General features: G+C 48.5%; 1 protein-coding gene and 1 pseudogene across 2 annotated transcripts in view; one reads left to right on the top strand and one right to left on the bottom strand.

Annotated features, from left to right (window-relative positions):
- The first annotated feature begins 5,313 nt into the window (after nt 1-5,313).
- On the top strand, nt 5,314-5,438 carry LOC135270356 (5S ribosomal RNA; annotated as a pseudogene).
- An 817-nt stretch (nt 5,439-6,255) lies between these two features.
- The window catches only part of AHNAK (AHNAK nucleoprotein), a 104,796-nt gene continuing 86,509 nt past the window's right edge, over nt 6,256-24,542 (bottom strand). For both annotated transcript variants that reach the window (XM_064364810.1, XM_064364809.1), the window contains one exon: nt 6,256-6,598. In XM_064364810.1, coding sequence (XP_064220880.1) covers nt 6,591-6,598 — 8 coding nt within the window. In that variant the 3' untranslated portion in view covers nt 6,256-6,590. The remainder of the gene's footprint in view (nt 6,599-24,542) is intronic.

The following is a 24,542-nucleotide window of genomic DNA, read 5'->3' as shown; positions in this document are numbered from 1 at the left end:
TTCAAACAGCAGAATGCAAAGATAAACTGATTGCAGCCACAGGAAGAGCACGTATCTGTGTGATGCATGCTGACAGAAAGCAGAAGGAAATTTGAGAAATGAAGGCACCAGTCACCGGGTTCTTTTCTGTCTTTGCTCACACCAGTTACCCGTGTATTACAGCATTGGGTCTGCAGACTATGGCCAGTGAGCCAAGTTCAGGCTGTGGCCTATTTTTTTTTTCTTTTTTTTTTTTTTTTTTTTTTGAGACGGACTCTCACTCTGTGACCCAGGCTGGAGTGCAGTGGTGTAATTTCAGCTCACTGCAAACTCCACCTCCCAGGTTCAAGCGATTCTCCTGCCTCAGCATCCCAAGTGCCAAGGGACCTCAGACACACGCCACCATGCCAGGCTAATTTTTTTGTATTTTTAGTAGAGATGAGGGTTTCACCATGTTGGCCAGGCTGGTTTTGAACTCCTGACCTCAGGTGATCCACCCGCCTAGGCCTCCCAAAGTGCTGAGAGCGTGGGCCACCGCGCCTGGCCTATGGCCTGTTTTTAAACAAACCTCAAGCTAAGCATGGTTTTTACATTTGAAGGAGGAGGAGGAGGAAGAGAAAGAAAAAGTATGGCCCCTTGTATTATATAAATATATATACGATTATACAGTCAGTCATTTTAACTATGAATATGCTAAGCTCTAAACCCAGGGAGGCCAATGCATGACTATAAGCATCCTGCCTTTGGGAGGCATTAAGCTGTGTGAAGAAAAAACTGAAAACTCATCAAAGCTGGGCACAGTGGCTCATGCCTGTAATCCCAGCATTTGGGGAGTCCAAGACGGGCAGATGGCCTGAGTCCAGGAGTTTGAGACCAATCTGGACAATATAGTGCCTCTCCAAAAAAAAAATCTACAAAAAATTAGCCGGGTGGGTGGCGCATGCCTGTAGCCCCAGCTACTCAGGAGGCAGAGGTGGGAGGATCGCTTGACTCCAGGAGGCAGAGGTTGCAGTGAGCTGAGATCTCACCACAGCTCTCTAGCCTGGGTGACACAGCAATATCATGTCTAAAAAAAAAAAAATCATCAAAGCCAAAAAAAAAAAAAATTAAAAATACAAATGTATAGTAGTTTTAGCATTCATACCCTTGAGGAACCCAAGGAAGGAAAAAAACACATTTCTTGATCACATTGTCAAGAAAACTAAATCTGAGTGAAAAACTTTTTTGAAAGTATCTGTTATTCCTGAAACCTGCAACCAAAGGAAACTTACCTGGAGGAAAGCTAACGCAGAATGGTAATTATCAAACGCTGCTAACACATTGTAAAATCCAGGGGCTGTGTCAATGTGCCCAGACTAATCAATCAGCAGGAAAGCTACAGCTGTACATGTGAGACAGGCGAGGTGAGCCGGACAGAAATATCTACAAATGACTCATGAGGCAGGAAGAAGCAGCAAAAGCAGCCTCCATCGGCCTTATCACGATGATATGGATAAAATTATGTCTAGTTTGCAGCTGATGCAAGGCCTGCTGTTTTCAAATGCCAAGGGATTTGTGGGCAGTCATCATCATAGGGGAGACTGCCACACCAAATGGCTTCAGATAGACAATAAAGAGAACCTTTATTGATGATGATGGGGCCACATAAACAATGCATTTGGAAACGTGTAATTAGGGAATGTTCCTCCCAAGCGCTTTCAGAATACACCAACAGGCACATGGGGATAATGTGAGGATGAATCATCAGTAGTTAGCCACCCAACGTATTTCCATGAGCAAACTAAAATTATAAAACTACAGTACATGCAAAAAAAAAAAAAATCTGAAAATAGGCCGGGTGCGGTCGCTCATGCCTGTAATCCCAGCACTTTGGGAAGCCTAGGCGGGCTGATCACCTGAGGTCAGGAGTTCGAGACCAGCCTGACCAACATGGAGAAACCCCATCTCTACTAAAAATACAAAATTAGCCGGGCGTGGTGGCACATGCCTGTAATCCCAGTTACTCCAGAGGCTGAGGCAGAAGAATCGCTTGAATCCAGGAGTCGGAGGTTGCGGTTAGCTGAGATCACACCATTGCACTCCAACCTGAGCAACAAGAGTGAAACTCCGTCTCAAAAAAAAAAAAATCTGAAAATAGATTCAGATTCAGCTAAGCTAGCATGGGAATTGATTGCCAACTTGGGAATTGACAAAATGGGGGTTTGGAATTCAGATTTGTCCCCCCATCAAGTGAATGAATTCCCAGCTTATCACAAGAGTCTAGTTAACTCCTGAAATACCTGCAGTTATATGCGCATAGCTATAAGTGCCCAGAGGGTTCACCTTGCCCGCTGCCTAGACAGAGCCGATTTATCAAGACAGGAGCATTGCAATGGAGGAGTAATTCACATAGAGCCGGCTGTGTGGGAGACTGGAGTTTTATTATTACTCAAATCAGTTTCCCTGAGCATTCGAAGAATGGAGTTTTTCCTTCTTCTTTTTTTTTTTTTAGAGATGGGGTCTTGCTATGTTGCCCAGGCTGGTGATCTTGCTACGTTGCCCAGGCTGGAGTGCAGTGGCTATTCACAGGTGCAATCCCACTGCTGATGAGCCCAGGAGTTTTGACCTGCTCCGTTTCTGACCTAGGCCGGTTCACCCCTCCTTAGGCAACCTGGTGGTCCTCTGCTCCCAAGAGGTCACCGTACTGATGCCAAGGACACCCAATCGGCATAGCATACTACAGCCCAGAACTCCTGGGCTCAAGTGATCCTCCAGCCTCAGCCTCCCTAGTAGCTGGGACTATAGGCACATGCCACTGCACCCGGCAGGAGTTTTAAAGACAAATTGGCGAGTAGGGGCTTGGGAAGTAGAGAGTGCTGATTGCTCGGGTTGGAGATGGAATCACAGGGGGTCGAAGTGAGTTTTTCTAGCTGTCTTCTGTTCCTGGGTAGGATGGCAGAAATGGTTAGGCCAAATTACCAGTCTGGATGGTTTCAGCTGATCCATCCAGTACCGGGTCTGTAAAATATCTCAAGCACTGATCTTAGGTTTTACAATAGTGATGTTATCCCCAGGAGCAATCTGCAGAAGTTCAGACACTTGGAGTCAGAGGCTTCATGACACCTAAACTAAATTTCTAACCTTGTAGCTAATTTGCTAGTCCTGCAAAGGCAGACCGGTCCACAAGCAAGAAGGGGGTCTTTTTGGGAAAGGGCTATTATCAATTTTGTTTCAGAGTCAAACCATGAACTGAATTCCTTCCCAAAGTTTGTTCAGGCCTACACCCAGGAATGAACAAGGACAGCTTAAAGGTTAGAAGCAAGATCAAGTCCATTAGCTCTGATCTCTTTCACTGTCATAATTTCCTCAGTTGTAATTTTTGTGAAGGCAGTTTCACAGCCACCCTGTATAACCACGAAGCAGATACCTACAGAGTTTCCTTTAGAATTTCCTCTTAGGGCCCAGCACGGTGGCTCAAGCCTGTAATCCCAGCACTGTGGGAGGCCAAGGCAGGCGGATCACCTGAGATCAGGAGTTCGGGACTAGCCTGGCCAACATGGTGAAACCCCGTCTCTACTAAAAATACAAAATTATCCAGGCGTGGTGGTGCATGCCTACAGTCCCTTATCCCCTTCTCTCGACCCTATTGCCAATTCCAGGCCTTCACTATCTGTGACCTGGATCATTGCAAACAGCGTCTACATTAGTTTCCATGGCTGCTATAACAACTTACCATAAACTTAATAACTTTAAAACACACAAATTTATTATATTATTGTGCTGGAGGCCAGACGTCTGACATGCATCTCACTGGACTAAAAACCAAGATGTTGGCAGGATGCATTATTTCTGGAGTCTCCGGGGGATAATCTGTCTCCTTGTTTTTTCCGTTTTCTAAAGGCCACCCACATTCCTTGGCTCATGGCGCCTTCCCCATCTTCAAAGTCAGCAGGGCAGCCTCTGCAAATCTCTCTCCACCTCTGATCTCCTCTTCTGCCTCCCTCTTTTATTCATAAGGATCTTTGTGCTTACATTGGGCCCATCAGATAATCCAAAACAATTGAGATAATCCCATCTCAAGGTCAGCTCTTTATCAACCTTCATCCACACGCAACCCTAATTCTCTCTTGCCAGGTAACCTAACACATTTGAAAGATCTGGGGATTAGGACGTGGACATCCTTGGGGGGCCATTAATCTGCCTACTAAATAGTCTGTAAGATTTTAGCCTTACTTCCTTCTCATGATTGCCAAAAATCAAACAGGTATTTCATGCTTTTGCTTAAAATCCTTCCCTATTCCTGGTTCCTGGTTCCTGGTTCCTGTCTGATAAAGTACAGTGGCATGATCTCAACTCACTGCAACCTTCGCCTCCCAGGTTCAAGCGATTCCCCTGCCTCAGCCTCCCAAGTAGCTGGGATTACAGGCACTCACCACCAACCACACCCGGCTAATTTTTGTATTTTTAGCAGAGACAGGGTTTCACCATGTTGCTCAGGCTGGTCTCAAACTTCTGAACTTGTGATCTGCCCGTCTCAGCCTCCCAAAGTACTGGGATTACAGGCCTAAGCCACCGTGCCTAGCCCCTGTTGCCTTCTCTAGAATGTGAGTCCTATAAAGGCATAATTCACATTTTAGTTATCTTGCCACTAATTGTAGAAAAATTAGAAAATCCAAGTAAGCAAAAGGAAAATAAATCATTCAAATGTACGTCTGCATTGAACACCTGATTCAGCAGCAGGATTCCACTTTTGAGCCTCTAGTGGAAAGACTGAAACCAGGTGGAAGCCAAGACAGTAAATTAAGTGCATTACAGGACTTGAGACCTTTTATTCCATCTCTCTGCTTCCAGGAGGACCACATCAATAACCCAGTGGTCTCTGAGGCATAACTCTGCTCCCCCAAAAAGATGTCCCATTACTCTCTGGCTGACCCATTTGAGGAATTCATATGCTCTGTGGGCAGGAAGTTCTAACCAAAATGCAAAAATAGTCTGAAACTCATTGTATTCCATTCCTCCCTGCTTTTTTGTTTCTAGATAAAGATGGGATTATTTGGCCAGGCATGGTGGCTCACGCCTGTAATCCCAGAACTTTGGGAGGCCGAGGCAGGTGGATCACCTGAGGTCAGGAGTTCCATACCAACCTAGCCAACATAGTGAAACCCCGTCTCTACTAGAAATACAAAAATTAGCCAGGCATGGTGGTGGGTGTCTGTAATCCCAGCTACTTGGAAGGCTGAGGCAGGAGAATCACTTGAACCCAGGAGGCAGAGGTTGCAGTGAGCCGAGATCACGCCATGGCACTCCAGCCTGGGCAACAAAAGAAGAGAAAATCTGTCTCAAAAAAAAAAAGAAGTCTACGGCCATACCACCCTGAACCTGAATGCGCCCCATCTCGTCTGATCTCGGAAGCTAAGCAGGGTCGGGCCTGGTTAGTACTTAGATGGGAGACCACCTGGGAATACCGGGTGCTGTAGGCTTTAAGAAAAAAAAAAAAAAAAAGATGAGATTAGTTTATGAAACTGGATTCTTCTTAAAGCACAAATCCATCTGAATGGTATTCATTTCACACTTGACAAATTTCAAGACCTGATTATTTTGCAATATCAATGTTGATAAAAGTTAAATATTAACCAGATAATCTAAAATTATCCTTTAACGTCTACCACCACAGAAAAAGAATTTCAAACTGACCCCCAGTGACAGGAAACTTTGAAAAGGCATGTGCCTAAAGAAATGTGGACAGGCACAATGACGCATGCCTATAATCCCAGCACTTTGGGAGGCCGAGGCAGACGGATCACCTGAGGTCAGGAGTTTGAGAACAGCCTGGCCAACATGGTGAAACTCTGTCTCTAACATAAATACAAAAATTAGTCAGCACAGTGGCAGGTACCTGTAATCCCAGCTACTCGGGAGCCTGAGGCAGGAGAATCACTTGAACCTGGGCGGCGGAGGTTGCAGTGAGCTGAGATCACACCACTGTACTCCAGACTGGGCAACAGAGTGAGATACTGTCTCAAAAAACAAACAAACAAAAATTCTCCTTTTTTAGATAAATAAAGAGGAAAGAGAAAGGGGACGGGGAGCAAGGGATGTAAAAAAGAGGGAGAAATAAGAGAGGAAGGAGAGAAAGCAAGCAGGTTCTCAGTCATGTGGAGGCAGGAGCCATGCGCTGACTCTGAAAACTGAAAAAAAAAATAGTGACAGCAAGTTGCTGCCTGTGATCACCTCTCCCAGGGATTTTCCCAACGCCCTGGAAGGGAACAGAGTAAACCAGAGGCTGACACAAGAATAGATGCTTGATAAGTTTATTGGATGAATGAATGAAGGATAATCACCTGAGCCCCGTAGTTGCCAAAGCCCCTCTAGTCCCAAACCTAAGCCCACCCTCTGTCCCCTTGCAAGTAAAGAAATGCACTAAGCAGAGCTTCTGCGCAGCCCTCGGCCCGGCACGGCCGGAGCTATCACCGCGCATGCTCCGCAAGCCGCCTCGTGGAAGGTATGCCTTCAACTGCAGGTGCTTGTTTCCCTTGGCACAGCAAGATGTCATTTCCCATTTTTAGAACAATGCTCCAAAGAACGGTCACAAAAACAACCTTAAGAGGGGGTGGTTTTCTTCCTGGCCACTGCTACAGCCCTGTGAAAAAACAACAAAGAGATTTTTATTCAAAACACTGTTTGCATCTCACTGTAAAATCAGAAGATGGTTCGTTAACTTTGTACACACTGAAAGAAGGTCCCGCACTCCCTTCTCGAGCATCTAAACAAATGCTGGCCTGTGGAAGGGATCGATTTAAACGGTCCTGCTGTTGGGTGTCTTTTGGTCTTGCCATGCCTCCCTCTGTGTGGTTTCTATGCGGCAGGCGTGGAAAGGAAGCTTGCAGAAAGCCTGTGTCTGTCCTTTTGGTGCTCCCCATACAAACCTGAGACCAGAAGAGGACAGTGTGTTCCCGGGAACATTCAAGTAACAGAGGAAGGTAGGAACCACCAAAGCACCTGCCGCCTCCAGCCTCAGCCATTAAGAAATCCTTTCATTATCACGGCCAAGCTGACTTTCTCTCTTCCCTTTCCTCTTTCTGATTCATGAACCTGAGCATGAATTGGCTTTGAGACTTCATAGCCCTTCACCTTCCCTCCCCGCCTCCCAGAGCCTACCTACACCTTCTGTCCCAGCCCAGTGCTCCTCTCTGAGTCACACCCAACTCATCCCCATCTGACTTCCGTGAACACGCAGGTTGTCCTCTCATGGGCCTCCTGGCCTGGCCTCTCTCACCTCCCATGTGGGTCTGCATGCCCCTGGCTTCATCTTATACCTCCTGCGCTCAAGAAAGCTCAGCAGCTCCTTTTCCAACAGAAACAAATCTAGTTTTCGGGCAGGGCGCAATGGCTCACGACTGTAGTCCCAGCACTGTGGGAGGCCGAGGCGGGCAGATCACCTAAGGTCAGGAGTTCAAGAGTAGGCTGGCCAACATGGTGAAACCCTGCCTCTACTAAAAAAAATATATATATATACAAAAATTAGCCGGGCGTGGTGGCACACACCTGTAATCCCAGCTACCCAGGGGGCTGAGGCAGGACAATCACTTGAACCTGGGAGGCAAAGGTTGCACAGTGATCCACAATCCTGCCACTGCACTCCTGCCTGGGCAACAGAGAAAGGCTGTCTCAAAAAAAAAAAAAAAATCCAGCTTTCTTAATGGGACCTCATCTGGAACAGGCCTCCTTTCCTGCTTTATCTTCCACTAGTCCCTATACAAGTCTCAAGCACCAACCAAAATCACCTGCTCACCCTTCCCAGACTTCAGCTTGGCTCCCAGGAACTACCTCCCGCCCTCCCCCTAATTGAGAATGATCTTCCTGGTCCTCTCTCTTCATCCTATCCATTTTTGAAAACTCACCCAAATCATACCCTCCATCTGACCACCCTAGTTCAAAATGCCCCCCTTTCCTTGCTGAGGTGCTGAAATTCTGACCCATTTATTCACTATATGTTACACTTTGGGAAGAAACCACTCACATCAACTGCTTTTTTCCAAATGCATGTTGAATTATTTAGAGGGGAAAGGTGCTAAGCCTCTTTTTTTTTTTTTTTTTTTTTTTTTTGAGACGGAGTTTCACTCTTGTTACCCAGGCTGGAGTGCAATGGCGCGATCTCGGCTCACTGCAACCTCCGCCTCCTGGGTTCAAGCAATTCTCCTGCCTCAGCCTCCCGAGTAGCTGGGACTACAGGCGTGCGCCACCATGCCCAGCTAATTTTTGTATTTTTAGTAGAGACGGGGTTTCACCATGTTGACCTGGATGGTCTCGATCTCTTGACCTCGTGATCCACCCGCCTCGGCCTCCCAAAGTGCTGGGATTATAGGAGTGAGCCACCACACCTAGCCCGGTGCTAAGCCTCTTTAAGAGGCTTAGAAGGAAACAGGCACCAAGAAAGTGAAAGCTTTATTTATTTATTTATCTATCTTTTTAAGAGATGGGGTCTTACTGTGTTGCTCAGGCTGGTCTTGAACTCCTGGACTCAAGCAATCCTCCTGCCTCAGCCTCCCAAAGTGCTGGGATTACAGGCTGGCTGCACCCAGCCAGCTTTGACGGTTCTACACTACCCTTTATTGCACACTTGCTATGAACCTGTCGCTGAGCTGGGCACTTCTTATGTATGACCGCACTTAACTCTCACTGTGAGATTAGAAGGGAAGTACCACTGTCACTTTTCACAGACCAGGAAACAAAGGCTTTGAGAAGTTAAATAATTACCCAAGAGCCTCATTGTTTAAAAGGATCAGAGCTGGAGCTCAAGCCTGGCTCACAATATTGACAGCTTTAGCCCATCCCCTTTCATTCTCAGAGAATTCACAACACAGAACAGTTAGGACGAACAGGGTGGGGAGGAAGCTGCGGGCTCTTTTCCTGATTGGAACAAATTCTTGGAAAGGGTTCATAAAGGGGCTGGGTTTCCCAGTCCATGTTTTTGTTTGGAAGAAGGTAGGCGAACTTGGGGCTCACACAACGAAGTTCTCTTTAAAGAATGGTGTCGACAGGGCCAGGCGCGGTGGCTCAAGCCTGTAATCCCAGCACTTTGGGAGGCCGAGGCGGGTGGATCACGAGGTCAAGAGATCGAGACCATCCTGGTCAACATGGTGAAACCCCGTCTCTACTAAAAATACAAAAAATTAGCTGGGCATAGTGGCGCGTGCCTGTAATCCCAGCTACTCAGGAGGCTAAGGCAGGAGAATTGCCTGAACCCAGGAGGCGGAGGTTGCGGTGAGCCGAGATCGCACCATTGCACTCTAGCCTGAGTAACAAGAGCGAAACTCCGTCTCAAAAAAAAAAAAAAATGGTGTCGACAACAGCTGATGCAAGTAGCAGGCACCACAGAGAGCTTTGATGCTGCACCACGATTCACGCTCCAGATCCCAAGCCAAGTGGCAACAGCGCAGAATATGGTGTTCAAGTCCTGACTCCTACACTTACCAGCTGTGATACTCAGACAAGCTATTTTCCCTCTCTAAGCCTCAGTTTCCTCCTCTGTAACAAGAAAATGATACCTTTTTGACAAGTGGTTTAGATGGATTAAGGCAAATTAATCTCTATAAAGCAACTGAGTGTATATTGGGTGCTCCATAAATTATTATTGTTATTACTTCTCTTGGACATGAGAATCTGCATTTCTCTTCATTTTTAAAAAATAGAAGTGTAACATACACTCATCAGAGTACATAAAGTACACTCATCTTAAATAGAAACCTTGACAATCATTTACATATATAGGCATTTCTATAGCCACCACCCTAGGCCACATAGGGAATATTTCCAGCACTGCAAAACGTTCCCTTATGCACCCTCCCAATCCATATCCCCACCAGACAGAACCATGATTTGACTCATCATAGATCAACTTTGCCTCTTTTTGAACTTTACTTTTGCTTTTTTTTTTTTTTTTAAAGATAGGGTTTCACCATGATGGCCAGGCTGGTCTTGAACTCCTGACCTCAGGTGATCCACCCACCTCGGCCTCCCAAAGTGCTAGGATTACAGGCGTGAGCCACCATGCCTAGCCAAACTTTATATTAATGGAATCAGAGCCTGTAATCTTTTCACCATTGCCTAGTACTTTTTTTTTTTTTAGATAGAGTCTCACTCTGCCACCAGGCTGGAGTATGGTGGCATGATCTCGGCTCACTGCAATCTCCACCTCCCAGGTTCAAGTGATTCTCCTACCTCAGCCTCCCGAGTAGCTGGGACTACAGGTATGCGCCACCACACCAGGCTAATTTTTGTATTTTTAGTGGAGACAGGGTTTCACCATGTTGGCTAGGATGATCTCGATCTCCTGATCTCGTGATCCACCTGCTTCAGCCTCCCAAGGGGCTGGGATTACAGGCATGAGCCACCGTGCCCGGCCTGCATAGTACTCTTATATGAATAGTCCAGCAATTTATTTCTCCAGTGTTCTGTCGATGGGAATTTGAGGTGTTGCAGGTTTAGAGAAACTCCTTTGAAAATTCTTGTACATACATTATTGTCAGCATAGGCACTCAAATCCCTTAGGGTTTTTTTGCTTTGTTTTGTTTGTTTTGAGACAGAGTCTTGCTCTGTCGCCCAGGCTGGAGTGCAATGGCTCAATCTCGGCTCACAGCAACGTCTGCCTCCCGGGGTTCAAGTGATTCTCCTGCCTCCACCTCCCAAGTAGCTGGGACGACAGGCGCTTGCTACCACACACTGCTAATATTTTTTGTATTTGAGTAGAGACAGGGTTTTGCCATATTGGCCAGGCTGGTCTCGAACACCTGACCTCAGGTCATCCACCTGCCTCAGCCTCCCACAGTGCTGGGATTACAGGCGTGAACCACCACACCCGGCCCAAGTCCCTTAGGTTTATATACCTAGGAGTAGAATTACTGGGCTGTAGAGTAGGCATATCTATAGCTTTAATAGAATCTGCCAAACAATGTTCCCAGTGGCTGTACCCCTTCCACACTCCCCACCACAATACACAACAGTCTAGTTGTTCCAAATTCCATATTCTCAACCACATTTGGAATTGTCAGTCTTTTCATTGTAGACATTATGGTGGGTGTTTAGTAGTATCTTTTTGTGGGAGTGTTGTGTGTGCGTGTATTGTTCTTTTTTATTTATTTATTTATTTTGCACTCAGTCACCGAGACCAGAGTGCAGTGGCATGATCATAGCTCACTGCAGCCTCAAAGTCCTAGGCTTAAGTGATCCTCCCACCTCGGCCTCCCAAGTAACTAGGATTACAGGCTTGTGCCACCAGGTTCAACTAATCTCCCAGGGAATTTGCATTTTCTGATGAATAATGATGTTGAGCACCTTTTCACAGTGTATTTGGCCATCTGGATAGCCTCTTGCGTTAGTGCCTGGTCAAGTCTTTATCTCTTTTTTCTTTTTTTCTGAGACAGAGTCTCGTTCTGTCACCCAGGCTGGAGTGCAATGGCGCAATCTCAGCTCACTGCAACCTCTGCCTCCCGAGTTCAAGTGATTCTCCTGCCTCAGCCTCCTGAGTAGCTGGGATTACAGGCACCCGCCAGCAAACCTGGCTAATTTTTGTATTTTTGGTAGAGACAGGGTTTCACCATGTTTGTCAGGCTAGTCTCGAACTCCTGACCTCAGGTGATCCACCCGCCTGGGTCTCCCAAAGTGCTAGGATTACACACATGAGCCACCATACCCGGCCTCTTTTTCTCATTTTTTTATTGGGTCACTTTTATTTTTCTTATTGATCTGCAGTACTGCAAATATTCTGGAAACCAATACTTTATGAGATACATGTATTGCAGATATATATCTTCTCCAAGTCCGAAGCTTGCCTTTTCATTTTTTTAATGGTGCCCTTGGATGAAGAGAGGATTTAATTTTGATAAAGTCCAATTCATCAATTTTTCTTCTGTGGTTAGTGCTGTTTGCATTCTGTTTTAGAAATGTTTGCCCATCCCTAAGGCCATGGAGACATTCTCTGTTCTCTATTCATTTATTTAGTCTTGCTTTATGTGGCATCTTCCTCTGGAGTGGAGACAACTGATTTGCTGTGATTCCAGTGAGGAGCAAAGGTCTCATAGAGAAACTAATCATGACCGGCTCACATGCTAATGCTCGTATGATAATGACTTCCTGGGCCTTTGGACTACGCAGCCTGCCATCCTGAGGCTGTTGTGTGGCATCAACAGGTACCACTGCAGACCTGGCTGCATTGCTGAAATCCCATAGGAGGGGTCCTTAAGAGAGGCGGCATCTTCCAAAGTGAACCAGGAAGGAGAGGGGAGGATACCCGTCCCTCCCAACTTCCCAGTTTCCTCATCTGTAAAGTGAGTGCTGGTTTGTACTCTAAGGTCAGCAGCTTAAACTCAACCAGCCCAGCTGTGATCACTTTGCAAACCCATCCTTCCCTATCCTGGCAACTTTTCCCAGTCTCCTTCATCAACCCTTTTCCTGCACATTTTGTTTCTCCCTAAATGTTCCTTTTCATTGTCATTTGTGTAACCATTGATTATTTGTAGGGCATTTGTGCGTTTGTCTTTCTTTTTGGTTTATTTGGGATTTTTGTGTGTGTGGTTTTTTTGGTGTTTTTTTGTTTTGTTTTGTTTTGTTTTGAGACAGAGTCCCACTCTGGCGCCAAGGCTAGAGTGCAGCGGCGCGATCTCGGCTCACTACAACCTCCATCTCCCCTGACTCAAGTGATTCTCCTGCCTCAGCCTCCGGACTAGCTGGGACTACAGGCATGCACCATCACACCCAACTAATTTTTGTATTTTTAGTAGAGACGAGGTTTTGTCATGTTAGGCTGGTCTCAAACTCCTGATGTCAAGTGATCTACCCACCTCGGCCTCCCAAAATGCTAGGCTTACAGGCGTGAGCCACTGTGCCCGACCGCATTTGTCTTTTAAGCCTCTCCTCTCTTCTGTCTTTCCTTCCCGAAAACAGGATTTCTCCACCTTGGCCCTATTCACATTTTGGACTGGACAGCTCCTTGCTGCAAGGCCGTCCTGCGTGTGGCCTGATGCACAGCTATTGCGATTTCTCTCCTCCTTTCCACCTCTCCACTCACTCATCAAGAGGCCCAAGGGAAAAGTGAGGGGGTGGCCGGGAGGTTAGAATCGGGGCTTTCTCCAGCTCACAGGGGCCTTAGATATGATCTAGTGCAACCCCCTCATTTTACGATGAGGAAACGATGCTGAGAGAGGGAGGGAGAGGATGTGTCAGAGCCGAAAATGTGGGGGAAGAAGTGCCAGGCCAAACAGGAAGTCCAAATTCCAGGGCTTGAGGCAGAGTTTCCAGTCCCACCAAGGAACCTGGGATTGCTTCCCACAGCTCCTTCCTCCCTCCCTCCCACGAGCCCCATTCCAGAAACAACCCATGGCTGGCCAGAGGGAACAGCAGACACAGATCCCACAATCTCCCAGCAGTGCACACCAGGGTCCATTCCTGGGAGCCCATTTCTGAGCCTCTAGTGGACAGAGATGGCCACCGATTGCGGTGGGGATATTTCACGATGACGCATGTCATAATCACATCTTAGTTTAACCCTATAATCATGAGGGAAGCGAGGCTCATGCTACCTAGTCACACCTGACCCAATGGAGAAGTCAGGGAGCAACGGAGACCTGCAGAGAGCCAGAGGGAGCCCGGCAGTGTCCGTCCCAGCCCCGTCTCCACAAAGGCAGATCCCCAGGGCAGTCGAGGGCCCTCAGCCAAAATCTCCCAAGTGCTTACTACGTACCAGACACTATCTCTAAACACTTCATAAAACTATAGGGTGGCCGGGTGCAGTGGCTCATGCCTATAATCCCAGCACTTTGAGAGGCCAAGGCAGGTGACTCTTGCGCTCAGGAGTTCAAGACCAGCCTGGGCAACATAGAGATAACCTGTCTCTATAAATTTTTTTTTTTTTTTTTGAGACAGAGTTTCACTCTGTTGCCCAGGCTGGAGTGCAGTGGTGTGATCTCAGCTCACTGCAAACTCTTCTGCCTCCCAAGTTCAAGCAATTCTCCTGCCTCAGCCTCCTGAGTAGCTGGGATTACAAGTGTGTGCCACCACGCCAGCTAATTTTTCTATTTTTAGTAGAGACAAGGTTTCATCACGTTCGCCAGGCTGATCTCAAACTCCTGACCTCAAGTAATCCATCCATCTCGGCCTCCCAAAGTGCTGGGATTACAGGTGTGAGCTGCCACATCTGGCCTCTACAAAAATTTTAAACATTAGCCTGGCATGGTACTGTGTGCAACTGTGGTCCCAGCTACTCAGGAGGCTGAGGCAGGAGGATCGCTTGAGTCCAGAAGGTCGAAGCTACAGTGACCTTTGATGGAGCCACTGCCCTCCAGTCTAGGTGACAAGAGTCAGAAACTGTCTCAAAAATAAATATTTTATTTTATATTTTATTCTATTTTATTTTTGTTTGAGATGGAGTCTCGCTCTGCTACCCAGTCTGGAGGACAATGGTGCCATCTCGGCTCACTGCAACCTCCGCCTCCTGAGTTCAAGCAATTCTCCTGCCTCAGCCTCCTGAGTAGCTGGGATTACAGGCACGCGCCACCATGCCCAGCTAATTTTTGTATTTTCGGTAGAGACAGGGTTTCACCATGTTGGCCAGGCTGGTCTCAAACTCCTGACTTCAAGTGGTCCACCCACCTCGGCCTCCCAAACTGTTGGGATTACAGGCATCAGCCACTGAGACCAGCCTCAAAAATAAATAAATGCATAAATAGATCAATCATCCAGGAGCTCAGTTCTCCCTCACCTCGCCCTCTGAAGGAGCCACTGTTGTCCTCCCCTGTTAGAGATGCTGTTATGAAGCCAGCAAGCCCTTGGTCAGGCAGCAGGGGGGGTCTCCCCAGCATCTTTGGTGGGGTCACAAGTCAGTGCAAATCACCCTACTCCTCAACAACATCAAGCTCACCCTCAACATCTCCATCAGGCATGCATGGAGCCCCTATCGTAGAGAAAGATTTATACACCAGGACCTTACACAGAGCACTGGGTGGTGCTCGAGATTATATCCAAGGGACAGAATGCCTGCTTTTAACAGTTCCGTCTGTACTTATTTCAATGTCTGTCAGCAAAATGCTGGGTTTCATTTACACCAGTGACATAAAGGTTTCTTTTTAATTAAATGATTACGGTTTTCAAAATAAATCTCTTTAGGGCCGGGTGCAGTAGCTCTCACCTGTAACCGCACCACTTTGTGGGAGGCTGAAGCGGGCAGATTGCTTGAGCCCAGGAGTTCAAGACCAGCTTGGGCAACATGGCAAAACCGCATCTCTATGAAAAATACAAAAATTAGCCAGGCCTGGTGATGTGTGCCTGTAGTCCCAGCTACTTAGGAGGCTGAGATAGGATCACCTGAGACCAGGAGGTCGAGGCTGTGGTGAGCTGTGACTGTGCCACTGCACTCCAGCCTGGGAGACAGAGTGAGACCCTATTTCAAAAATAAATAAATAAATCTATTTGAAGAAAAATATGCCCGGGTGCGGTGGCTCACACCTATAATCCCAGCACTTTGGGAGGCCGAGGCGGGTGGATCACGAGGTCAAGAGATCGAGACCATCCAGGTCAACATGGTGAAACCCCGTCTCTACTAAAAATACAAAAATTAGCTGGGCATGGTGGCGCACGCCTGTAGTCCCAGCTACTCGGGAGGCTGAGGCAGGAGAATTGCTTGAACCCAGGAGGCGGAGGTTGCAGTGAGCCGAGATCGCGCCATTGCACTTCAGCCTGGGTAACAAGAGCAAAACTCCGTCTCAAAAAAAAAAAAGAAAAGAAAAGAAAAATATTTGGCCAGGTGCAGTGGCTCACACCTGTAATCCCAGCACTTTGGGAGGCTGAGGCAGGTAGATCACCTGACGTCAGGAGTTTGAGAACAGCCTGGCCAACATGGTGAAACCACGTCTCTACTAAAAATACAGAATTAATCAGATGTGGTGGCACACACCTGTAGTCCCAGCTACTTGGGAGGCTGAGACAGGAGAATCGCTTGACCTGGGAGGCAGAGGCTGCAGCAAGCACAGATCGTGCCACTGCACTCCAGCCTGGGTGAGAGAGAGTGAGACTCCATTTCAAAAAAAAAAGGAAAATATTAAACAGTAGTGAGGATGGCATGTGGGTGAAGATGCACCTGGGTGACCTAAGCCCGGGAGACCTGGCTCAGGCCTTGCACATCTTGAAGACAGCTGACCCTGCTGGGCCTCTTGGGGCTGTGCAGCCCCTCACCCACCCTCCCAGCTGCCACGCCCAGAGCATCTTCCTCGATACAACCCCAGAGACTTGAAGGTCATCGTCTAATGCCCCTTAACCTTTCTCGGCCCTTTATGCATGTGGGTTTCTCACCCTGGGTTCACTCTGCTTCTGGTGATGAAAGGGGAACCCAGAAAGGCTGATAAATTACTGAAATCTACAGATAGAAGGCCAAGTATGAAGACAGCAAGGAATGAGGAAACCCCACCCCGTTCCTTGGACTCAGTCCTGGGCCTCCTGCCCCTGGCCAGCCTTCCGAGGCACCGGCTATAGAAATGTCAGCCTGGGTCCTCTGCTGAGGGTCCTCTCAGGCGTGGTCTGTGAGTGGGACCTGCCAGGCAGCACTTTCAAGAGGCCGACACCGTCCCCTTCCTGCTGGGGGCGTGTGGCACAGAGTGGCCTCTTGGCTCCAGATGTGGGTCCTACAGAGAGTTCTGGGGTTTTGCGGCCCCCTCCACCCACCCAGCCTCATGAGAACCCTGGTGATAACACAAAAGACTATTCTTCACTGGCAGATAGGGGAAATTTAAAGACAATACTCATAAGTGAGATGGGGGGAGTTGTTCTCTGCACTAGGACTCAAACCAGCCACCATACCCCACTGTCAGAGGAGCTCCTCAGAGGCTGGAATCAAATGCCACTGGCCCTGCAAGTGCCTGGCCTCTGCCACAGCTGGGTGGGTGCCCAGCCAAGGAAGTCTGCGCCCCATCATTCAAGGCGCTGTTCTCCCTTAGAAGAGGATCTCGAAAGCAGAAGGAAATTAGAAACAACTGCACAATGAATGCCAGATTCTGCTTTCTCTGCTCTGGCTGCCAGGAGATTAGGCAGGGCTGGCTGACAGCGTGACTCGCCTGGCAGCTGCTCGGCCTCCAGGATGTCCTTGCCATGGGGAAGCGTGGGTCCCAATGGACTTGCTAGCTCTCTACTTATTTCCACAGTGTTGATTTTCTTTCTCCTGCTAGATGCTGATTCCTTGAGGGCAGAGTCACCTCTGACGCCCCTTTCCCATAGGGCACAGCCCGCACATACAACAGGCACTCCGGGTGTGCCATTTGATTACCTAATTTCATCTGGGCAGATGTGATGGAACAAGGGCGGTGACCCTGTGCCAGATACTTTCCTAAACAGGTATAAGCTCACCAAATTCTGGAGCCTTCCCGTGAGGGAGAAACAATCTTTAATCTCATTTTGGAGATGATGAAGGCAAGTCCAGGCTGCCTAGCCAAGGGGCGGGAGCGATCTGATGGAAGCAGCTTTGCTGGGACCAGATGACTCTGCTCCTCGCCTGTTACCAATACTACCTCCTCCAACAACGTGGGAGACGTGCACGGAGCCCTCCTTCGGTCACGGTCATACCCCATGTGCTAGATGAATAAAGAGGTGGCCTAAAAGGAAACATGGCTCCCTCCAAACTCTCCCTGGGAGACGGCAATGACAGGGACATGACGGAGCTTCCAAGAAGGAGACACACAGAGCTAGTGTCAATCAAAGCAACCAGGCTTCTGAACATTCCCACTAAGAACTTTTGCTTTAGAATGCGCTATTTTTTTCCTGTTAGGGCTACTCTTCATTTTAACATAATGTGCTGTTTTGTTTGTTTGTTTTTTGAGACAGAGTTTCACCCTTGTTGCCCAGGCTGGAGTGCAATGGCGCAATCTTGGCTCACTGCAACCTCCGCCTCCCGGGTTCAAGCGATTCTCCTGCCTCAGCCTCCCGAATAGCTGGGATTACAGGTATGCGCCACCACACCCGGCTAATTTTGTATTTTTAGTAGAAGATGGGGTTTCTCCATGTTGGTCAGGCTGGTCTCGAACTCCCAACCTCAGGTGATCCACCCGGCTCGGCCTCCCAAAGTGCTGGGATTATAGGCGTGAGCCACTGCACCTGGCCCATGATGTCGTTTTATGCCTCCTACGTAAGTGCACACAAGCTTTAAATGTTGTGGAATACTGAGCTCATATATCTTGTCAAACTTCTGTTTGCTTTTTGCTGCATCCATAGCTACGATCTGAATAAATAGAGGAGAAAGGTTTGGCTCCCAACCCTACTCCCTGGGCCCCATGCCATCATTCCCAAAACAAAGGAGGAAAGATGCCAGGAGTGAGCGACCAGGGGTAACGGTGAAGAAAAACAACATCCCGGCCGGGCACAGTGGCTCAGGCCTGTAATCCCAGCACTTTGGGAGGCTGAATGGGGAGGATCACTTGATCACGGAAGGTCAAGGCTATAGTGAGCCTTGATTGCACCACTGCACTCCAGCCTGGGTGACAGAGTAAGACCCCATTTCAAAAAACAAACAGACCAGGTGCAGTGCCTTATGCCTGTAATTCCAGCACTTTGCGATGACGAGGGAGGCACATCACCTGAGGTTAGGAGTTCCAGACCAGCCTGGCCAACATAGTAAAACCCTGTTTCTACTAAAAATACAAAGTTAGCTGGCCGCAGGGGCATGCGCTTGTAGTCCCAGCTACTCAGGAGGCTGAGGCAGAAGAATCGCTTCAACCCAGGAGGCAGAGTTTGCAGTGAGCCGAGATGGCGCTGCTGCACTCCAGCTTGGGCGACAGAGTGAGACTCCATCTCAAAACAAACAAACAAACCAAAACAAACAAGCAAACCAAAACAAAAATATCACCCTATTCTGGGTGGTACTAAGCAGGGGCAGGATCCCCAGGGAGGGATGGAGAAGGGGCAGGAAGGCATTTGATTAATTTCCTATAAGGAGTCAGTACATTTTATAACTATGGCAGGGAAGGGAGGAGAAGAGCTGCTAACCCACCCCCCTGCAGATGAGGTCGCAGGCTCGGAGGGTGCCAGTGAAGCCCAGCTTGTAAGTGCTTGAGCAGGACCTGAACCTGCAACCTGAAACTCAAGTCCTCTCTCCCCAGCTCAGGGCTCTCCCCCTCCACCTGGCTGCCCACCTGACTCTGCAGGATCTGGTGGCTCTGTGCTGTTTGTTAAGTGACCTGTGCTCTCTGGATTGCATCCCATAATAGCCACACCCGTGACTATGTACTAGGCAGTTCCATTCAGCCAAACAAAATCCAAGGAGTGGGCTTTGTCCTGGGACTTCCCAGGGTACAACCACACAGATGTGATCTGGGGTTTTCTAAAGAGTCTATTATGTCAGATCATTAAAACAAAGATGCAGGAAAGGTGAAGGTCATGAATTCAATCTCTGAATGAGCCCACTGCCACACAAAGGAAAGTGAGGGGAATCGTTGTCCTGGCTGGGCATCTTCATGTTTTGCCATCCTTCCTCCTGCCCTCCTGTCTCAAAAGGCACCAGAGTCTTCTCAGAAAAGCCTTCCTGCTTGTTCCAGTGACAACCACCACCTCCTGTGCACTCTATGCCGCCTCCACGCCTCCTTGAGGATGTGGGGATCAATTATCTCATCTTTTTTCTTTTTTTTTTTTTTGAGACAACGTTTCACTCTTGTTGTCCAGCAGGAGTGCAATGGCACAATCTTGGCTCACCGCAATCTCTGCCTCCTGGCTTCAAGCAATTCTCCTGCCTCAGCCTCCCAAGTAGCTGAGATTACAGGCATGTGCCACCACACCAGGCTAATTTCGTATTTTTAGTAGAGACCAGGTTTCTCCATGTTACGCTGATCTCGAACTCCTGAGCTCGTGATCCACCCACCTCGGCCTCCCAAAGGGCTGGGATTACAGGCGTGAGCCACCTCGCCCAGCCAATTATCCCATCTTCCTTCAAAATCTTTACCTCTCTCTCACCAACTCCTTTTGCTCAGCCTGTAAACATCATCAGGTCTGCCCCAAACTGAAAAGATCTCCCTGTGTCTGCCTCCTGCACCCGGTGATGGTGCCACCTCTCCTCTTACCTTCCACACCAGGCTTCCTGGTAGTCTCCCTTCACCTCCTAAACTTCTCCCGGTAATTCCTAAGCCCCCCAAAATATACAATCAAACCCAGCCACTCTATGGAAACAGCCCTCTCAAGGGCCACATATAGTGCACTAAGCGTCACATCTAGGGTTACTTCTCATCACTCATCCCACTTGACCTCCCTGCATGAATTAATGCAGCAGAAAATCTCTTCCTTATGAAAAGTGTTTATGGCAAACGCGATTCCTTCCTTACTCAAAAGCCATTTCCCTCCCCTTGGCTGGAAGAATCCTGTTCGTTCAAGGACAGAAAAGAGATTCTTTGATTTCAGCAAGACAGGCACAGCCCCTGGTCCACAGCAAATGTGTGTCCTTCTGCCCAGGGGGATCTAGGTGAAGCTGAGTGGGGTCTTCCGGGACAATCCTTCCATCATTACCACCCCGCATCCCACCAATAAAAGAGGCATGAGGAGAACATCTGCTCTACCCTGCTGCTGTTTCCCGCCTCTGAACAGTTATGTGAGTATGTGATGCTCAAGGCTAGGAGAAGGCCGGGGGCACCTGGGTGACACTGACACAGAGCTTTGCTGCTGAACACCCAGACTGTGAGAAAAATCAACAATCTAATCACCTGGACAGCTTTGCTGTTACCCCAGTGAAAAGCTTCCCCAGCCCACGCAGCCCTCCTCCCTTGGTTACTGCCTCCACCCTCTGTCCCTCCTTATCAAGTCTTGACAGCCCCTCTGCCCACTCCTTGAATATCACTGTTCTCCTGGCCCTCCGTGCCCCATGCATCTCTGAAGTTCATGCCCTCAGCATGTACCTGTTTGTTAACTCAGTGAACACCTGTCGGCGCCTTCCATGTTTCAATAGGTATGGCAGAGTTGACACTCTAGTGGGGGAGAGACACTATAAATAAGATGAACAATTTAAAAATTCCAAGTTGTGCTGGGCACGGTGGTTCACGCCTGTAATCCCAGTACTTTGGGAGACCGAGGCGGGTGGATCACCTGAGGTCAGGAGTTTAAGACCAGCCTGGCCAACCTGGTGAAATCCTGTCTCTACTAAAAATACAAAAATCAGCCGGGTGTGGTGGTGCATGCCTGTAATCCCAGCTACTCGGGAGGCTGAGGCAGGAGAATCGCTTGAACCCAGGAGGCAGAGGTTTCAGTGAGCCAAGATTGCACCATTGCTCTCCAGCCTGGGCGACAGAGTAAGACTCCATCTCAAAAAAAAAAAAAAAAGGAAAAACACAAAATTTCAAGTTGTGATCAGTGTGTGCTCTGAGTGAAATGACTGGCTAAAGAGGATGCAGAGAGGGCCTGTGGAGCCCCTTAGGTCGTGGGCAGTGACCTGAGAGGGGACATTGAGGCCGAAGTTTGAAGGATGGGAAGGAGCCAGCCATGCAAAGGCGAGGACGAACACTCCCGACAGTGGGGACTATGGTTAACCCTGGATGAGGCCCAGAGGAAGGAAAGACGTGGCGTGTGCGGAGACCAAAAGGAAGCCAGTGAGGCTAGAGGGACGTGAGTGATGAGGAGAGGGGACATTAGTGAAGCTGGGATCTGGCATAGAAACTTGTAAGCCACAGGAAGGTGGTTGTTACACTAAGTGTGGCTGGAAGTCATTGGATATGAGGATTAACAATCAAATGTGTGTCCCTAAAAGAGCCCTGGGGCTGAAATTTGGAGATGCGGATCACGGCCATCCAAGTGAGATGGCAGTGACTCGACCTGCAGTGGTGGCGGTACAGAAGGAGAGAGGTGGTCACCTTTGTGATGTCTTTCCAATGGAGAATGGGTGGCATTTGCTGACAAGGGGCTGTGAGGGCTGAGGAAGAGGAAGGCATCGAGGACGACACTCAAGTTTTTTGGTTTTTTTTTGACGGAGTTTCACTCTTGTTGCCCAGGCTGGAGTGCAATGGCACGATCTCGGCTTATAGCAACCTCCACCTCCTGGACGATTCTCCTGCCTTAGCCTCCCAAGTAGCTAGGATTACAGGCATGCACCACCATGCCCAGCTAATTTTTTATTTTTAATAAAGATGGGGTTTCTCCAGGTTGGTCAGGTGGGTCTCGAACTCTTGACCTCAGGTGATCCACCCGCCTCAGCCTCCCAAAGTTCTGGGATTATAGGTGTGAGCTACTGCGCCCGGTGACACTCAAGTTTTCTAGCTTGAAGGTGGACGGCTGCTACTATTTGTTGAGATGGAGAAGCAGGTTCGGGGGTGGGGGAGGCGAATCATTTTGGAGCTCCAATTTGAGTTCCATTTGGGAAGTGCTGAGCTTGAAATGCCCGAGAGACATCAAGTGAAGACGACAAGGGGAAGCTCAGTGTTCAAGGCTAGAGCCCAGAGAGCTGGGGATTGTCAACTTACAGACGGTATTGAAAGTTGTGGGAATGGGTAAGGCTCACCACGCAGAGCCATCAGGTCATTCAAGCTACAAGTCACGTTCATTTTTCACTTCTTGCTCTCCCTTGTCATGGTGTGAGATTGTCACAGGCTAGCAATTCTAACTCCAGCAGATTTCTGAAAGCGACGCTCTCTCCCTCCATTGCCTTCACCTCACCTCTCCTGGAGAATTTCCACAACTACCCAGCCTTTGTCGCTCCAGTCCACCTGCACCCTGCCACCCGGGGGGTCTGCCTCCTGCTCAGCTGTAGCAAAACTGAAACCAGAGAGGGAGGCGGGAGGCAACCTCAGAGAGGCAGCTGTGGAGCAACGCCAGGTGGGAGCAGGGTCCCCCAGGCCTGAGCTGGAGAGGTGCCAGTGACCGAGAGAGAACCAGGTGGCCGGGTTATAACACAGCAACCGGGGAGAGCAGGGGCTGACGCTGGTAGCGCACTCTATCCTGCACCTACTCTGATGGAATGGCTTTATTAGTTCAGCTCGCTGGCACCAACCCAGGCAGTTACCACCCAACACCTGGCATGCCAGGGGACACTCTGAAAAACAGATATTAGCAAACATAACAATGACTAACCTTTACTGAACTCTTCCAATGCGGTGGTTTGTCCCAGCTCCACTGCTATGTGACCAGGCTTGCTGAACTCTCCTAGTCTCATCCGCAATGTGGGATTCAGTGAGATAACTCACGATAAATTACCTTAGCTGATGCCCCGCCCAAAGAAAATGCTCAATACTGAAAGGTAGAATTGCTGTGATTATGATTATGATTATGATTATGATTAAAACAAAGGTCAACGCAGGTCTTTTCCCTGCATGAAAATCTCCAGTGGAGGCTGGGTGCGGTGGCTCATGCCTGTAATCTCAGTGCTTTGGGAGGCTGAGGCAGGCGGATTGCTTGGGCCCAAGAGTTTGAGACCAGCCTGGGCAGCATAGCAAGATCCTGTGTCTTGTCCTTGTCTTTGTCTTTGTCTTTGTCTTTGTCTTTGTCTTGTCTTGTCTTGTCTTTGTCTTGTCTTGTCCTTGTCTTGTCTTTGTCTTGTCCCTGTCTCTGTCTCTGTCTCTGTCTCTGTCTCTGTCTCTGTCTCTGTCTTGTCTTGTCTTTGTCTTTGTCTTTGTCTTTGTCTTGTCCTTGTCTTGTCTTGTCTTGTCCTTGTCTTGTCTTTGTCTTTGTCTTTGTCTTTGTCTTGTCCTTGTCTTGTCTTGTCCTTGTCTTGTCCTTGTCTTGTCCTTGTCTTGTCCTTGTCTTGTCCTTGTCTTGTCCTTGTCTTGTCTTTGTCTTGTCCCTGTCTCTGTCTCTGTCTCTGTCTCTGTCTCTGTCTCTGTCTTGTCTTGTCTTGTCTTGTCTTGTCTTGTCTTGTCTTGTCTTGTCTTTGTCTTTGTCTTGTCTTGTCTTGTCTTGTCCTTGTCCTTGTCTTGTCCTTGTCTTGTCCTTGGCTTGTCTTTGTCTTTGTCCTTGTCTTGTCTTGTCTTGTCTTGTATTTTTTCAGATGGAGTTTTGCTCTTATTGCCCAGACTGGAGTGCAGTGGCACAATCTGGGTTAACCACAACCTCTGCCTCCCAGTTTCGAGCAATTCTCCTACCTTAGCCTCCCAAGTAGCTGAGATTACAGGTGCCCGCCACCACGCCTGGCTAATTTTTTGGGGTTTGGTTTGTATTTTAGTAGAGATGCAGTTTTATTATGTTGGCCAAGCTGGTCTCAAACTCCTGACCTCAGATGATCCACCCTCCTTGACCTCCCAAAGTACTGGGATTACAGGTGTGAGCCACTGTGCCCGGCTTCTATTTAAAAATAAATAATTTAAAAAATTAAATTTGAAAATCTCCAGCAGCTCCCTGCGCCCAGACATAAGGCCTCACCATCAGCCAGCCCATACGAACTGCAGCTCCAGCTGTGCTGTGTCCCTCACCATGACCTGAAAGTGTCCTGCACTGTCAGACCTCCAAGCCTTTGCTCTGGCCATCTCCCTTGCCTGCAATACCCTCCTCGACCTTCTCCGCCAGGGAGGAGAAAGGAAGTCATCAGCAGAGCAGTCTGACAGCCAACAGCGCATGGGCCTTTCAGACTGGGACACCTTTCTCGTGTT

The sequence above is a fragment of the Aotus nancymaae genome, unplaced genomic scaffold, assembly GCF_030222135.1.
Source record: "Aotus nancymaae isolate 86718 unplaced genomic scaffold, 86718_ANA_hifiasm-v0.15.2.pri h1tg000059l, whole genome shotgun sequence".
NCBI classification, from domain to species: Eukaryota; Metazoa; Chordata; class Mammalia; order Primates; family Aotidae; genus Aotus; species Aotus nancymaae.
Note: the sequence above shows the minus strand (reverse complement) of the source record. Positions and strands in the feature narration are given on the sequence as shown.